General features: G+C 37.9%; 1 protein-coding gene across 12 annotated transcripts in view; it reads left to right on the plus strand.

Moving 5' to 3' along the window:
- Positions 1-18,006, plus strand: part of DENND1A (DENN domain containing 1A) — a 182,240-nt gene that overhangs the window by 113,101 nt on the left and 51,133 nt on the right. For all 12 annotated transcript variants that reach the window (XM_068413818.1, XM_068413823.1, XM_068413819.1 and 9 more), the window contains one exon: positions 3,743-3,868. In XM_068413818.1, the coding sequence (XP_068269919.1) occupies positions 3,743-3,868 (126 nt within the window). The remainder of the gene's footprint in view (positions 1-3,742; positions 3,869-18,006) is intronic.

Below are 18,006 nucleotides of genomic sequence, written 5' to 3' on the forward strand. Positions count from 1 at the left end.
CTTTAAAAACACTCTCAGAGTAGACTGCATGTATATGTGTCTGTTTGGCTAGAAATAATCTTCATATTGAGTGGTCAAAGTCTTATTTTTTTTTTAAAGTATTACTGCCTCTTTAGGCAGGAAACAATCATAGTTCTACTCGTATGATGTACTTTGTCTTATGTAATAATTTATTCCAGAGTAAACCTGATTTTTTTTCTTGTTAGTCTCTTTAAAAATGTTGGTTTTAACATTTTCTTTTTTTAAAAACTATGGCATACCTATTGCGATACTCCTGATTAAAAGAGTAAAAGTGTGCATATATAAATAGACATCCTACAGCATTTGATTTAGTCTTAGAAGAGAGCTAATGATCTGAAAGCTTAAGGAATTGGGAAAATACCTGTCAATATTCTGCTTTTATACCAAATAGGGAAGCAGAAAGGCTGTGACTAGCCTGCTGAACTTCTAGTTTGTTGTAAAATGAAGTATAGAGCCTTTTCCTTCTATATAGATGGCAAGTTCTTTATCTTCACATGAATGTTTAAAGAAAACCACTTACAAAAATGTTTGAGATGGATTTGGAAGTTACTCAGAGCTATAGACATTTTATTGCATTTTTAAGATGCAATAAAGATACCTTTAAATGGTTTACATAAGTTAATATAGGAAATAAAGACATACTTCATCCCTACAGCATCAGACCCCCTCAAACGTGGGGCAGTGTGCTGTTGGGGTTTGAAAATCTGATGAAGCTTTTACCTTTTGAGTATAACAGAGCTCCTTGAGAGACATTATCACAGTGAATAGAAGTGAGCTTATTTTATGAGCTTATAGACTAAATCTGTTATCATGCATTATGTTAATATGTGCTTATGGGCTCGTTAATGCATGGATCATTGGCATAAGCCACAGCATTCAGATTTATAAACAATGCTGGACATGCTCTTGCTTAATTCTGTTATACTAAATAACTGTAATGAAATTTCTTCTACAACAGAATCTACAGAAAATTTAAAAGGAAATTTCTTTGCGACTGTTTTGGTAAGCACAAGTGCAAATGTAACATCTAGTTTTAAAAGAAGAAAAAGTAGTGCACAGTATGGATTATATATTTAACACCTGTATAGCAAGATGAGTCACTTTCCTGCCCTCCCCAAATCTGAGACTACTGAAGGAGGAGGTGAGGGCTGTGCTTACAGGAGGGATAAGCTGGAGCACTCAGGAGCAGTTGTTCAGTAAAATCGGCCTGCCATTGCTACAAAGGCAGGCTGGCAGAAAAACTCTGAGGCAGAAAAAACAGCTCATCTGGTAGGATTTTGGAGATATGGATGAGGCCAGAATAAACTTCTGTTATGAGCTGGAGGATGGCGGGTAGGTCTGGAAAGTTAATGTGAACATTTGAACCATCAGCTTATATTTTATGAGGTATTAGTCATACTCTCAGAAAACACAGTTACATTCACTACAACAGAAATCTCCTTGCTCTGTAAATGATATTCCTACAATGTTTCTTGCATAGTGTGAAGTATGTAGAGCTACCTCAATGGAGTTTTTCAGAATAGCATTTGAAAAAAGAAGATTTGCTAGTTATTGATAGAATTATTGCTGTTGGATTCATAATATGGATATTTATGGAGTCACTCATGTTCTTCTGCAAATCAAGATGACTAGAGAATTCCTGGCTTTCTGCTTTCTTTCTGAAATTGTGGTTCCTTCCTGTCTCTGCATAAGGTATCTCATCAAACTTGAGTTTTGCAGTGACATGACCACATCCTCTAAAAGCTCTACTTGAATTTCTTTCAAGAATCAGTGCCCAGATTGTTGTTTTTGTATTGTGGCGTGTTCTGTGAGATCTGTCTCCAAAACCTACCTTGTCCTGGTTCTGTCTGCAACACCAAAAAAATGCTACTGACATAACCATTTTTTAATGATTTAATGTAACCTATAACCATTGCAGCACAGGCACAGCAAGCTTGATGTTAATCTTTGAAAGGTTTTTTTTAATCTCCTTTCCCAGCTTGTGTTTGGGAAAGAAAAACGCTGTCACTAACAATAATATATAGATACACAACCTTCCTTCAGTAGTTACTGAGCTCTAAGCACCAGAAAAGAGACATCAAACTAAGTCACAGCCTTCCTGTGTGCATGAGAAATTCTGAAGCGCAGAGAACAGTCATGGATAATCCTCTAAAACTTTAGCCCTTGGTACACACAGAAAACAAAGAATTTCGGGTAACCTGGATCACTGTAGTTTTAACTCTGCCTGCATAGAGACGTGGTTAGTTGATATTTGCTAAGTTGTGGTCGGTGAGTGTCTCTGTGTAAATGGTGATGAGACCGTTAGGACTGCGGGAGCCTAAAGTGCGGCTCTGTGAATCCTGAGGTAATTAAACACCTCTACAGTGGAAGGGAAAGGGCAAGGAGGGTTAAGAGAGGAGCCATCCCGCGCACAGGTGGTTTGGATCTCTTGAGAAATGGGAAGAAAAAAACCTTCAGTAGGTACTGACTGTTGGGAGGGACAGAATGTCATCGTGAATTTGAGACTTTTAGAAAACTGCAGGTGTTGTTTTCTGGATTGCATGGCGTGTCTGTGGCGAGGCGTTGGCGGGGGGCTGCAGGGCCTCTGTGAGGAGAGAGCGGGGTGGCACACGGCCGGCTCCAGCTGGTTCCAGCCGGCTCTGGGCGGCACACGGCCGGCTCCAGCTGGTTCCAGCCGGCTCCGGGCGGCACACAGACGGTTCCAGCCGGCTCCGCAGCAGGCCCCGCCGGGCCCCTCAGCAAAGCTGGCGGTGCCGCGCTGAAGGTGTGAGTGAGGAGGGGTAGGGCGAGGGGTGAGGGAAGGCGTGATGAGGCAGAGGAGCTGTTACTGACCACCCGTGGCCCCCATTGCCATCGCCCCGCGCCGCCTGGGCAGGAGGTGAGGGAGTGGGAACAGAGGGCGGGAGGCTGAGCCTGGGAAAAGGGCACGGGGGGGGTAAGGTGTTTTAGTGTCCGTTTCTCACTATCCAACTCTATTTTAATTGGCAATAAATTAAATTGCTTTTCCTGAGTGGAGTGTGTTTCGCCCGTGATGCTAGTTGGTAAGTGATTTCCCTGTCTTTATCTCAGCCCACAAGGGTTTTTTTCGTGTTTTCTTCCCCAGTCCTGCTGAGGCAGGGCGGGGAGAGAGCGGCTGGGTGGGTGTCTGGGAGCCAGCCAAGGGGACCCACCATATGCATAAATAAAGCTCTCACTTTGTTATTTTGCATTAAGTCTCTAAAGTACAAGGGAATATAGCCTTAGAAGAAAAAAAAAACAACCTTGTATTTGTGGCAAACCAATTTTTCAGACCTACAGAATTTGTTCTTAGCCTTGGTGGTGATTGATGGCCTGATTATGCAGAACAGTTTCTCTGTTAGTCTGATGTTTGAATTAATTTAGCTGAAATTCTTTCATGGATTCTAATCAAGAATGACAGAACTTCATGGACTACCTTTAAAAGAGTACTCAACAGCATGTTAATGGTGGATTTTAAGTAGGAGGGAAGGTTGAAATGAAGCTTTTATTTTCCTGTTGGTTTCTGAATTTAATCATATCTTAGAGAAGCAAAACAGCTTGAAAAGTTATGCTTTTAGAACTGAAAAATTCAACTCTGAATTCATAGTGTCACTTTTTGACAAAACTGCTGCTGTGGTTAGCACATTTTTCACTTGGCTGTGCCCCAATGTTTTAAGCTTTGTGTGTGATATGAGAGTGATCTAGACTTGTTGTGTGATTTCAGGTTTCTGCACTGAAGAACAGATTGAAGAAAGTCTCTACAACCACTGGAGATGGTGTTGCAAGAGCATTTCTAAAAGCACAAGCATCTTTCTTTGGGAGCTACAGAAATGCCCTGAAAATTGAACCTGTAAGTAGGAAATTAGTAGGCATAAGATGTAAATCTGCAGCTGCAGTCGGGAAAAAAGCTAACAAGAATTCAAAGTGTAGTATAACCTACTTTTACTAAGGTCAGCATTGTGGCTCTTTGGCTGACTAGTCAGAAAACAGTGTTCCAGTCTCCAAAAAAAAAAAATGTAACAAGCATGATCAGTTACACAGGGAGAAAACTTCTTATGGAAAGGTATGGGTGTTGCTTGTTTTTGAAGACAGTTAAGTTATTATAGAGATGGGAAAAAAGTATAAATTAATGAACATAGGCTAGTGCAGAGTTGACCATTTTCTCTCACTGCAAAACCTGGGTATTCAGTGTATTATTTTTAAAGATATACTTTTTACGCAATATATACTTAACTGTGAAACATGCAAATTTATGGAATCATAGGTTTAAGAACATAATTAGTAAAGAGATTGTGCTTTTACAGAAATATGAAGAATGTCTGGAGTTGTAACTATTGATGATAAATGCTCTGTTTAGGGAAATTCAATCTCTTGCTTCTGGTTCAGAGCTAATCTCTATTCAGCAACGATTAAGTGCCATCTGAGTAGGGGAAGGATTTTTCTGTACTTGATCTTGGGTTTTATTGCTTCTAGTGAGGCATCTGTTCCTGGCTTACTGCAAGTAGCTTCATAGACTTCAGTACAAATCAGTCCAGCCAAATTAATGTATTTCCACATGTTTTGTGGCACTCGGGTTTTGCTGCTGTGTACTTAGGGAGTTCCTTTGAAAGTGTGTGTGTTTTGCCAATAGGCAGAGGCCAGGTAAATGGTATGAGGAACATCCAGGTATCATTCATGAGACATGTCCCAGAAATGTGGAGGATGAAAAGTACTAACTGCAGAGTGATCCACAGAATGTTTCCAAAATATTCCATGTTCCCTATCTCTGAAGCAGGGGAAACTAACACGTGCAAGTCAAATGCAGTAATGTTAAATGAAAAGACCAGACTCTGGACTACAGGCGTAGTGTTTCTTGGGGTTGAGGGTGTTTCAGTAACTGAAGTCTCTTCAGTACTATAGTTTGTCTTGTTATTTTTAAAGCCAGAAGGAAAAAATAGCTCAGTCTGAATTTTAAACAGTCCAGTTATCACTATCATATAAGCGTCATTCCAACAGTTCATATTCAGGATTCAAGAATGACTTTTGAAGTCAGCATTCCACATCTTACTGGGGGAATCCATGCATTGTGTGTGCGGAAAAAATAAATTGTATTGACTTGTGTGTGTATGTCTGGGTGTAAGTACTGGTCTTTTAAAGCATCTAAGGTGAAATAATGGGAAGTATTTAAAATGTTGTCCATATAAATAACAAAAATGAAACCAGCAAGGCACTCAGGCTGTAAGCCTCCTTTATCCATGTCAGGGAGACACTGACTTCCCCTCATCCGTGCAGGCTTCCTTGTTCTCCGATGCTCCTCCCGGTAGTTGCCAGGCAACTCTGGGAATATTGGTGTATGCTTTGCCTGGATGTGTGTGTGAGATTAACTAGTTAAGGGATTTGTAAAGAAAAATAAAAATTTAAATTGCTTTTCTGGATATACTGTCTGGTATTTTGAAGGCTGAATGTTAAAGATGAACATTTGAAACCAGTTGACAGTGGCACACCCCTGGAAGGTGCAACTTTGAGGGACAGCTGACCTGAGGAAGTAGAAGAAATTGTTTGGTTTGCTTGTCATTCCATCATTGAAAACCTGTAAACATAATGGCAAAAATGTGTCATAAAATCCAATTTTAATAATCAGAAAGTGGAAGTTTTCAGGGCTTTCTTTCCCAAGTCCTTTTATAAATTAAAAATTTAATTTCTGAATATACATTTCAGTATTAAGATTTAGATAAAGAAAATTTGCAAGTGTTTCATGTGCTGAACATGTCAGAGTCAGATGACCTGCATTCTGTTTCCACTTCTGCCACAGACATCTTGTGAGGTATTGGACAGGTCATACAACTACTTTATGCTTCACTTCTGTTTTAGACTATGCCAACAGAAAATGCAATTACTGGCTCTTGTAACTATTAGGAGCACTTAAAATAAGCACTTAAAAATTAGTTCAAAACCCTTGGAAAACCTAATCATAAGAAGATGCAGCAAAACTCCAAACGAGAGTGGGTAATGAGTAAAACAATTACAAAATGTACTTGCTAAGTTCACAAAAGAAAAGGGGATTGTAGTTTAATAACAAAGCGTTGTAACTAGCAATTAGTAAGGCATCTTGCAATTTGAAGCCCTGTGTTTCTCTGTGCTGTACTTCGAATGCTGCACTTGAAATAGGCTTCAGTACTCTCACGTAATTCCGTCTTCTACACAGCAATTATGTTCATTGTTATTTCCTGTCAGCTGATGAGCTCAGTTTGCTGAGTTTGTGGATTATATACTAAGGGGTGTTCAAAGTGGTCGTGATACACATCTTCGCATATAAATACAGAATGATGGGAGTTCCTTGTTGAATAGTGGAAGAATATTAAAGTGTATGCAGCAACTCTTTGATTGCTCTCCACTGGTGCATCAGAATCCACAAAGACCACAGTGGCTCTCATAATTTGCTTTAAAATTTTAATGTCTGTTTGGAAAAAACCATTTTGAAGCTGTTACTGGTGTAACAGTTGGAAATAAAATCATTTCAATGTGTCCAAGACAAATAGAAAAGCAAATGGAAGAAATAGCTTCTTTTCAAATACCTCCGTTGTGTTTTTTTCCTCTTATCACCTTCACATGTTGTAAATGTGGGGCATAAGCAATACCAAACATCATGTGGTTCTTTGCATTTGATGTCCCATAACTCAAGAAATCTGACTGTTCATTTAAAATCATTGATAATTAGGAAATAAATTCAAAGCAGCAGCAACTTTTCCTCCTTTCCTAGTTTTTTGACTCATAAGAAAATTTAATTTCATAAACCATCTCATCTGGTATGAGTTGTCTTTTTGGGATAAATGGTGTGAAGCTATTTTTCATTATTCTGTGTAGGCCCAGAATGTGTCACAGAGCAGACATTAAATTCACATTATACTTAAGCATAATTAGGGCTCTTACTCTGTTCAGAAGCTTTTACTCTAAAGATACAAGGTCATGTAATGTATATACGAACCGATACACCAACGATGAATGAGTTACTGCTGCTGTAAACTGCCTGAGGCCTTCAGTAGCTAGAACTTTTGCATGAAAAAGCATATCCAGATAATACAGTCTGCAAGTCTGATCATAAGATCTGTGTAACAAAATAACTGATTCAGTTATGTTTCTGACTGTGTAATTTTTGTTTTGTACTTCTGTTAAGCCAGATGTTAAGTATGGAAGAATGTTACATGTGGTGTACTTACAGTCGCCACAAACCTCTGTTGCTATTTAAGTACAGTAAAACACGTTAGAAGCAGTGTGTTTACTTGGCTGTATTGAGGCAGGTTGTCATCTTCATGAACATTACTTACATTTCTGACCGTGACACCAATGGGAGCATTTTGTTTGCTTGAATGACTTTTTATAAAATTCCTGATGTTTTGCTGTTTGCAGAGGGCATGTTTTTATCATCGTCTAAATATTTAATTCACAAAAGTAGGTCATCTTCAACAGAAATAGCTGTATAATTACTAGGTGTGTGTAAAGGTGATTCGTAGTACTTAATAGCTGTGTGTATGTTGGTGACTGAGGGGGGTAGGAGACCCAAGCTCTCCGCAGCAGAGCTGCTGGCCGTGCGCTTCCTCCTGCTGACACCCAGTGGCTGGCAACAACATTTCACAGGTTTCTTCCAGACAATCTTTGTTGGGAAACAAACATCTTAACACCTGTGAATAGAGGTAAGCTCACGGTGTGGGCTGACCGAAGGCAGTAGCATGTAGGGCGGTAGGATGTAGTGGCTTTGGGTGTGGGACACTGGTACAGCCGGCCTGAGCCGTGCGGGCGCTCCTCGCCTGGCTCGGGTGTGATAGTTGAACAGCAGGCTCCAAGTTTGGCGTACAGTCTCCTCAAATGACGAGCTTTCTGGGTACGTGGTCACTCCAGTGAGCTTTGCAAAGGGAACTGTGTATGTGTAATCCAACATTTCTAGCTTGACGGATCTGGAAAGCTTGTTTACTTGCACTTTGCTTTCAAATCTGTATGTTCTGAACAGGCATTTCCATTTCCACCTCTTGGTTCCCTTTGTATTTCATTGCTACAAATACACTGTAAGGTGAACACTGCTGTGCGTATTTTTCTTTTGCAGTGCTGCTACATTTTTAATAGTTAATTAAGGGGGGGTAATTTTAACATTCATGACATGAGTAGATATCAGTATGTAAGTGCTCCTGCAGGTAGTTTTCTCTTTAACTTTGCTGGTTGGCATTGATAACTTCTTGCATGCAGGCATGGTAAAATGTGGTGTCTCTTTCACGACACAGTTTACATGGTATACTGAGGTGAGAGGTGCACGTAATGCAGCGTGAGCTGAAGTAGCTCTATACCTCTGTTTAAATTCGTGGCAGAGGAAGGTAAAGTTGAGTCCCATAGGTTTCCTACAACAGTGGGAGTTTCAAAGTGTTTTAAGAGGACAGTTTACTTATTTTAGGTTTTTACACCACTAGGGATTTTTGCTTTACAGATTCATAAGTAATGCCATGATACCAGTAACACAAGTTGATATGTTTCGCAGGAAGACATTAAAGCAGCAGTGTGATGGCATGACATAAGGCCACTGTATCAATTATCTTATATCAATCTCTTGCCCAGACTAACACTATAAATTCCTTCAACAATTCCAGATCCATGGGATCTGAGTGGCACAGAAGCCAGAAAAGTAGGTGATGTGTGGTACAGAGTGAAAAAGCAAATGCCAGATGAGTCCAAAAGGAATTTTTGTTGGGTTATGTGTGCAGTAACAGAAAAAAGTGCATGTTACATGCTGGTGCATAATTCATTCTGAAAAGGCTTTGTAGCATTCAGTGCTTTATCTGCTATGAAGTATGATTGTTGCCATGGTGAATTATTTTTTTAAGTTATTCAGAGTAAATAGTTGTTTCCAACTCCCTGTAATTGCCACATCCCAGATACTTCCTCTACATAGCCATCTTTTGCATGGCTTTTTTTTTCTGCATGTATATTTTAAAGGTATACATTGTATACAGAGTAGATCCTTCCCTTTCACTGGAGTTGTCTCAATAAGTCAAGGTTTTAGGAGTGTTTGTCCATATATAGAAAAAATGAAGAGGGAAGATCACTAATGCTTGTATTAGCTGTGTACAAACCTGTTAAAAACCCCAAGCTGTAGGGAAAACAGTGAGCAGAAGCATATAAAATAAAGCTTTTTGATTTACTTGCAATTTTGTTGTGCTCCTTTTAAAGTTAGTGCTGATGTATATCTAATAAGAATTTTCTCTCATTCATCTTTAATTTTTTTCTATTCAAGTGCTGTTAACTCTCACACATGCCTGTATAAATAGCCTAGTAGTGCCTAAATGATGGTAATTTCTAAATGTCATCCTGATAACTTTACTAACAGGAGCAGACAATGACAGTGGCATTGACAGTGACAGTGCCTAAAACCTGATGTTTGTATGATAAAAATGGAGATATATTGGCTTTCTCTATATGCTGGAACTGAAACTTAAGACTTTTTTCTCCTAGTGTGAAGATTCTGTGTTTTGTGGCATTTTGAAGACCTTAGTTTTTGACAATCTCACTTAGAAGCTACCTGTAACTATTGTTTTATGTTTTACCGTTTATGGAAAGTTGTAGAAGACATACTGCCCAGAATTCAAAATCACTGACTGAAAAAGATTTATTGAGGAAAGACAGTTTTGTTTGTTTGTTTTCTGTGTGGTTTTTGTTTTCATTTCAATCCTGTTGCTGTGTTTTGTCTCTGAGCATTACTGTTGCTATAGACAAGTTTCAGCTTTTGCTTTTGCTATTTTAAACGTTTACAAAGGCTCTTTTTCTAACAAGCATTTACTATTCTTCAAGATGCATTTAATATTCCACATCTAAGTCTGTTGAGATATACATATGTTAATGAAACTGAAAAGACGTTCTCTTTAATCTCTCATACCAGTCTGTTATGTAGTAAATAGAATTGTTTTGTAATTTCCAAACTGTTATAAGATAGCGTTGTATAATTCTGTATGCCACGCTAGGGGAAAGCTGAGATTCTGAAGGAAAGGGAATAAAAAATAGTATTTGAGAAAATTAGTATGACCCTCTGCTGAATATGGCATTTCTGCCATAAACGATGCAGTCAAACTTTCCTGTCTATCATATGTGTTAAAGTAAAAAAAACCAACCAACCAAACAAAAAACAAACAAACAAAAACAAACCACAAAACAACCTAAAACCAACCGACCAAACAAAACCCCCCCAAAAACCAGCATGGTTCTAGACTTCAGTCTAGAAACTTTGCCCAAAGTAAGGGATCGTGTGCTCTGCGTCTTGCAGTGCACTCAGCAATAATAGATGAAGCGTTAAGTTCCTTTGCGTGTGGTTTTCAGAATGCTGATGTTCTCAGGAGTGCTTTTGAGGTGATTGATGTTTACCTGTTTGATGCTGACATTTAAGTTTTTGTGGTGTCTTAGTTTGTTGGAACCTGTGAGCAAGCTGAAGAGAAGTATCTTGTGTTTCATTGTGTAAGTAACTTCGCAACCTCCGTAGAACTTACGCGTTCAGCCGTCAGACTGGATAGGGTCACTGTGTCTTCTGTGTTGGTGCTGCAGAAATAAACGTAGCTTTGTTCAAAAGCCTCTAAACCTTCCTATTACCAGGGAAGGTGTACAGTGAGGAGCAGCTCTGTGATACTTCAGCTTCACTGTGGAAGGATTTGTACATTCAACTGATGAATTGTCTGTGCCTTCCCCACCTGATTCTCTGGTTTTTGTGCTATTTTATACACTTGGTTTTGTTTCTTCTCAATTTGTTTCAAGCCTTTGTTTGTGTGTGTTAGACTGACTTTTTCCTATGTTTTTATTGTGTTTTCTCCTGGCACTTTACTTATAATTGAGAGTGCACAGTCTCAGCAAGCAGTGAAGCAGTGTGCAAATGCCGCCACGCAGGAAAAGTTGAAGATATTTCCTGAACTAATAAAGCGCAGGGGACTTAGAGCAGAACAATGAAGCAAGTAAACAAACACCAAGCATGAAGTAACGTGACCGTTGAATGCCGTTTCTGTGTAAGGCACTGAGTGACTGTGTGGTTTTTTTAGATGAGCTGTGAATAAGGTGTGTTTGATATTAGGGAAAAAAAAAAAGCAAAACAACACCCCCACCACCCCAAAGACCATTCAGGCAGGTAGGGAAAGAGTGAAGTTTACGTTCTCACTAGTATGAGCAGCTGTGCAGTTGAACAGAAAGTATTACTTCCCTTGAAAGAAGATCGTAGAAGAGATTTTGGTATTTGGATTGATAAAGTAGCAGGCAAACTTGAAATAATAATAAAAATTAGAATATTTAATCAGGTTAGGAGCAAACTAATAAGAGTTTCATAATAGAGAAGTCATGCCATTCTGATCTTTCACTATCCACATTATAATGTGTATGAATTGGAGCGTACAATTTGTACTCTTATAGTACAAAAAGAGTAAAGTGAAAGGCAGTAAATCAAAATTATTTGTAATGATTTGCATAGGTACGTGATAGAGCTCATGCAATGAAAGCCTAAAATGCTATAGGGTTAAAGACAGAATGAGACGTATGTATGTATGACATAACTGACAGTTGGGTTTGATGGCTTTCCATGGCAGACAGCATAGAAGACCTGCTATCATTCAGAGTTGTACTTTTCTTGAGAATCACATAGAGATATTCTGGTACTGCCCTGGGGCTTAGCAAAATCACATGTGAATGTAGCTTCAGTAGTGTGCTTGCTGTCACCTTGATTCTTCAGTCCTGGGGAGGGATGGGGTTGCTGCTTGCCTGGGTATTCATGTGGTGCTTGTTACTTGCTTAAGGCTTCTGGAAAGGGAAAATATGGGACTAAGCCTCTTTTCTGGTTTGGCTCTTGCATATCATCAGAAATTGGGCAACTTTTTTCACAAATACGTTGATTTTGGTATGGGCAGAGCATTAGTGAAAGATAAATTCTGGCTCATGACCAAAATGCTATATAGGCAAAAATGAATTTAACATTGAGGAGCACCTTTTTCTTCTTTCTTCTCTTTTGGGGGGCGCAAAAATGTGAACTCTGCAGAGGGCTGATAAATGCGTTGTTCTTTAAAATACACACAACTTCAGTCTAGTCGAACATCAAATGAAAAGATTCTGTCTTTTCTTATCTTTTTCTAATTTAATTCATTGTTTTCTGTTCCTTTCATTCAATGAGTAGCAGCTTTTGGCAATGACAGGTATTCTATTGTGACTGAAATGTGCATTTTGTAAGTCATAACTTTACTTGGTATTTAAATAAACTGTATGTACAGCGTGCAAGATTTATGCAGAACACAGCTGGAGGTATTCTGCTCAGAATTCCTATGGTTTAAAATGTCTCTTTCAAGCTTGAAGATGTGTTGTGAAGTAGATACCATTATGATAATTGGAAGTTCAGCTTCTCTGTCTTGCTCTATTATTTTTTTTGAATACAATTAACACATCACACACACTTCACCTGGTCTCTCCTCATTTACCTCTGACACTTCCGTGATATTTGTTTAGACACATGTGGTGTCTTTGCTTTGAACTCAATAGTTGGTATATTCAATAGATTTTTTTAATAAACATTTTTCTCATTTAGAGATATACAATTAGTTGGCATTGTTAGAGAAAAATATACATATTGATGTCAATTTAAGTCTTTTACTTATTTGTTAGATGATCAGGACATAAATTGTATAAAGATTGTAGAGAAAACAGTGATTGCTCTCAAATCAAAATACCTGCTGAGAAGTTGCAGAAGCAGCTCATTTTATTAGAGTTCTCATGAGGGAACAGTACAGAGAAGATATGCAAAAAGCTATCTAGAGAAAAATTTTTTAAAAACTATGAATAATACATTTAATTTGAAATTGTTGTATTTTCTTTAAGGTAGCATAAGCACGAAGCACAGAACTCAGTGTTTTGTTTGAATTAAGCTTTATTCTTTCAGATTCAGCAGCAATACTTTTATTTCTGAAAACAAAAGAAAGACAATAAGTTTGTTTTAAAAATAAAGCCAAATTCTTAAACTGTGCTTAATGAAATGCTATTGGCATAGTTTTTATATCTTAAATAATGTATGTAGTGTGCTATGTAATATGTATAAAACTATTAGCAACATAATGCCAATATCCTTCATAAGACAACTAGAAATTATATGAAATAGTTTTTATAATTTTGAAAAAGAAGAAAGCCTCTGACAGATGAAATTTTAGTGATACCACAGGAGAAAAAGAATATGAATATATCATAGTACTGTATTTCATGTGTGAAATTAGCTTTGGAGTTTTCTTTTTTTTTTTCTTTTTCCATTTTATTTTAGTTTTAGGAACCCTCCTAAGGCTTGGAGGTTTAATAAGGAATAAATCCAAAGTCCAGTTTAAACTTGATCCTCATGATAAAGCAGGAAATTATTCTGGATTATTTCACTAATTTTAGCTGCAGTTTGGAGTGAACTGAGGCTGTGTTTTTGTAGAGTTCCTGTTCGCTGTCCATTCCTGTGATAGCTGTTTTCCATAATATTTTCAGTAAGTTTATTACTGAATATGTCTGATATTTGTAAATTAGTTTATTACAGGAAGAAGGTGTCATCTATTGAATAAGAATTCATTTTCTTTGTTTTAAAATTGAATTGATCAACTCCAAGCTTTTCAGGTCCAAGACTCCAAGGTTTTCATATGAAAGTTCAAAGCTGTTTAGAAAAAAATGGAAAGTAAGCCGTGCCCTTGAATGAGTTTTATATAAAACATGATTTTTATTCTTGTGAAAGGTTTGTCTCTGAGTTCTCATGCGTTGCAGAGAGTCTTCCTTGTTTCCGGCAGCACTAGTTTGTTGTGAAATGGAAGCCCACACAACATGAAGGGTTTTGAAACGTCCACAACAAAGGCAGTGTGGTCGTGACAAAACACAAAAATGAGGTGTGTTTGGTTGCTTCACCGTAGGCATCACCATGGAGAGACCCATTGTTGTACAGGTGCATCTTTGCTGGGTTGCTTAGGGAAGGGCATGGTGCAGAAACAGAACAGGGCATTTATAAAGGAGACTTAGATCCCAGTAATGCAAAGAAAATCAGCATTTTCTTTTGAGATACCTTTGACTTGGACTTCCAGTTTTCGAAATGCACATTTAAAATTATCTCTATGTAAAACTACTTGGAAGAGTGTATTTTTTTAATTTCTTTTTTTTTTTTTTAAATTAAATCATTCTGTAGTAAAATATTTCAAGTACTGGCTAAGCTGTAAAGCTTAGGGCTGATAAACAAAGCATCTGAAGCCAAATGGCCCCTTAGCTAACCCCAATTAAAATAAAGATTTCATTGCGCTCTGTCCTGACAGAGAGGGAACATATTGTTGCCTTTAAGGGAGTTTGGTTTAGTTAATGAAAGAATTTATTTCATTTTTTCAAATACAGAACCTAATTAAATAAGTTTCAACTTGACTTGTAGTTGAGGACATTTTAACTCCTTAAAGGTTACTTTTGTGTCCAAGTGTAGCTCCCTTTGGAGTAATTTCTGGTGCAGTATTTAGTTTTGTGATATATAGAATAAGAAATTTTATAGCAGATCTCATGTGAGTAACTATATGCCCGTTTTACATAAACATACATATATGTTGTTGGTTCTAAGAGTGTAAAACTTGTTACTGACACTACTCTTCTCAAGCATCCTATTTGGCATTCAATATTACTCAGAGATAGTAACTTACACTGGATTCTTAAAAGTAATGTGGAAATTAAGGTGGTGTGGTTTTGCTCTGAATGCACTTTAAAAGCCATAAATTATATATATGTGCATTGCTTACGCCTGCTGTTCAGTGAAAAGAAAGATATATCAATTATTTTTGGTGAAGCTCTCCAAGCAGTAGTTAAAATCTGTATCTCTAGAACATCTTAGAGAGGATTAATGGTGAAAATGAAAGCAATTTGTAGGGATTACAAATGTGATTAGTTTACTTTGCTTCAGGATCCGTCTGTACCTGTATAGGTAAAGTTCATCCCCGATTTGTCAACTAATAATCTATTACATATTCTTCACTAAGAATATATGAAAAATAAAGAACACTTTTTATCTAAAGGTGCTTTCTCATTACATACAAGAAGGTTTTATACTTAACACTTGAAGGCAGTCGAAGAATGGGAATGCTGTCGCTTACCTTAGTTTCTTGCCTAAAATTTTAAAAAGTTAGATGGCTGCTGTGTCTCTGGTAATAAAATCATATGAGATGAGGTACAGTCTCTGTTGAGTGACAGTGAATGATGCTGTTTGGCAGTGCTGTTCATACTTTGTCAGGGTAGTAACTGTAAGTAAAAGCACCTAGCCAGCATTATTCAGAAGGTGGTGAGTTCTTTTAGATTACTTGTTACAGAAGCTGAATCTCATCAAAGAAGTTCATGGTTAAGGTAAATAATTTTTAGTTGTAAATAATTTTTAGTTGTAACAGGTATGTAAATATTTCCCCCAATGTTTCTATGAAACTGTAAATACACATGTTTTGGAGCAGTGGCTTTCCAATTAATAGGACTTCTTGATCAAAATTTTAAAAACATACATATGTTGTGTCCCCTCATTTGGGGATTTTTAAGCTGATGTTGGGAGCATGTGTTCTCTTCCAAATGTCACTTAATCACGCATTCTCCTTTACATGTTGAATAAATTGTGTTCCAGCTCTCTTAAAAAGAGTTTCCAGGGTGAGCAAAGAAGCTGTCTCCGATAAAGGGCTATTGATTTCCCTAAGTCGAAGTCATTCTCAAGGCTTTTGACTACTTTTGCTTCAGGTCTGTGTGACGCCGGATTTGATTGTTACCTTTAACTATGGAAGTAAATTATATTCAAAGAATTTCTACCCGTGTGTGAGGAAATAGATTAGTTTTATTTACAGATAAGTCACAAAAAACTTAACGGCTTGGGAGGGGCTTGCAGGGGCTTTTTAGTTGAAAAAGAGTGTTCTTTTATGTGGGTGTGAACGTGAATGAAATAAAGGACTAGATGGTACTGGAGTCCTAAAAATCTTACGTATTTGGCATATGTTACAGATCTTGAGATAACTGAAATGCGGTGCTGTTCTTTTCTGTGAATTTCTGTAGATCATTATAATTAAGATGTGTTTCAGAAATCTCAAGAACAGTTGCCAAACATAACCAAAAATAAAGCACTGCATCTAGCCAGTGATCTAGATATCCTCGCTCTGCCCTAAAGCTACGTTTCCCATCCATTATCTTGTCATAGCTTATTGTGCTCAATTTTAATTAAATTTTAATAGCAATTTTGCAGTCATAAGTGACATGAAAGTTTTCCGAAGACTATTATACCCACAGGATATTTCCCTTACACGTTTTTCTTGGTTTTCATCTTGTCCAAATTATGATCTTTGGAAAAATCTTTGGTGATGGAGTGCCTGAAACAGAAAATGGAGAAGATGGTATAGTGACTCGACTGACAAGTATCACATTACAACCAGAAGTATTCAATTGCATTTTGTATTCTTTGGGAGTGTTGATTCTAATAGTCATATAAGAAGTATTAAAAACTGATATATTTGATAAAGATCTTGAGTTTTATTTAATTTTAATTATGCTCAGTGTAGTGTATACACTGGCTGTTCTGCATTTAGGTTTCAACATACCGATGCTGAATCTTTAAATACAAAAACTACTTTTGCAGTGCTGCAACCTGCAGTTCTTGCTTTTCTGCCTTTAAGGGTGTTGTGTTCACAAGTGCTATGCACAACTTTGATATCCCAGAGTCACTTTTTATGCTTAAAAAATGAAGTTGGATCATCAGTCCTTATTGCTGTATAGGAAGCCTTGTAATATTAATTGGTTGTCAAATCCCTGAGAAATAACGGAGTAACGCACTCGCTCGTAATGCCCTGCTCGGGAGCTGAAGTTTAGTGATGTCCCCAGCCTCTCTATTTAACGCAATTACAGATCTGCATTCAGGACATTTGAGTGGATTGCATTTCATTAATACGATTTGAGCAGACGATACTAAGTTGCTGTTGGGCCTGCTTTGACAGCTAATTACTGAGATGAAGTGTGTACATGGCTAAGAGACAATGGAGCACTTGTCAGGAACATTAAAACAATGCAGAAATAGTGCCACATCTTAGAAGAGTCTTGTCTCTGCAGACCAGCCTTGGGACATACATGATTGTGGTGGTGAGTTAGACTGTAGGGAAACCGCTGTTACTGCTGACTAAAATGCCGTATAGTTCTGTTTTGCCCTTTCCCCTGTTTAATCCAGACACTTGTATGTACTTACCCTGATTGCTAAACCCCCTCACCTCTTGCTTACGGACATCCTTGCACATTTTCCCCCATACAATGGCTGATCTGGTTATTTGAACACCGGGGATAGTGTGAATGTCAGACAACTTTGTAGCAGTATTTACAGAAAAAGCTCTCCCTGACAATTTGGAGGAGGAGGGTAGGGAGTGACTTCTCATTGTCTCTTCCAGTATAAAAAACCCACAGGCAATCAAGCGAGATTTGTAACAGCAAAGGTTCAAAATAAGTGAGAAGGAGCTCTTCTTCGTACAATAGGTAGTAATCCTGCCAAGCACTTTATCAAATGGTACTGAGGAAGTTTGTATTGGTTTGGGGGAAGATTGGAGAGAGATTTGGGAGAGGCCTCTGTTCGGTTTATTTAATACACAATCAACAGCAGCCTCAGGAAATTTCTTGAGATTAAAATCTCTGTCTGATAGAGTCTGAGGGCAGAACATCTGCTTATGACCACATCGGAGACAGAACACCAGGCAGGTGGACTTCTTATGTGATCAGTTATGGCCCTTGTGTTCTAAAACTGTGGTTTTCAACTCTTATCCTGTCAGTTGTTTGTTTTATTTATCCTGTAGTTGGGTATCAACCACTGGAAATGAGTTGTTGCTAGAGAATTATGTAACTTGTCACAAAGTACAGTAAAAAAGAAAAAGTCAGAGCTTGTTTCAGATGCTGTGTGGATGAGGTTCTCCCATCCCATCTCCATTTCAGGAGTTCTGAGGTGTTTCGTTAATGGTTCTCTTTCAG

Source organism: Nyctibius grandis, chromosome 16 (assembly GCF_013368605.1).
Source record: "Nyctibius grandis isolate bNycGra1 chromosome 16, bNycGra1.pri, whole genome shotgun sequence".
Classification (NCBI taxonomy): Eukaryota; Metazoa; Chordata; class Aves; order Nyctibiiformes; family Nyctibiidae; genus Nyctibius; species Nyctibius grandis.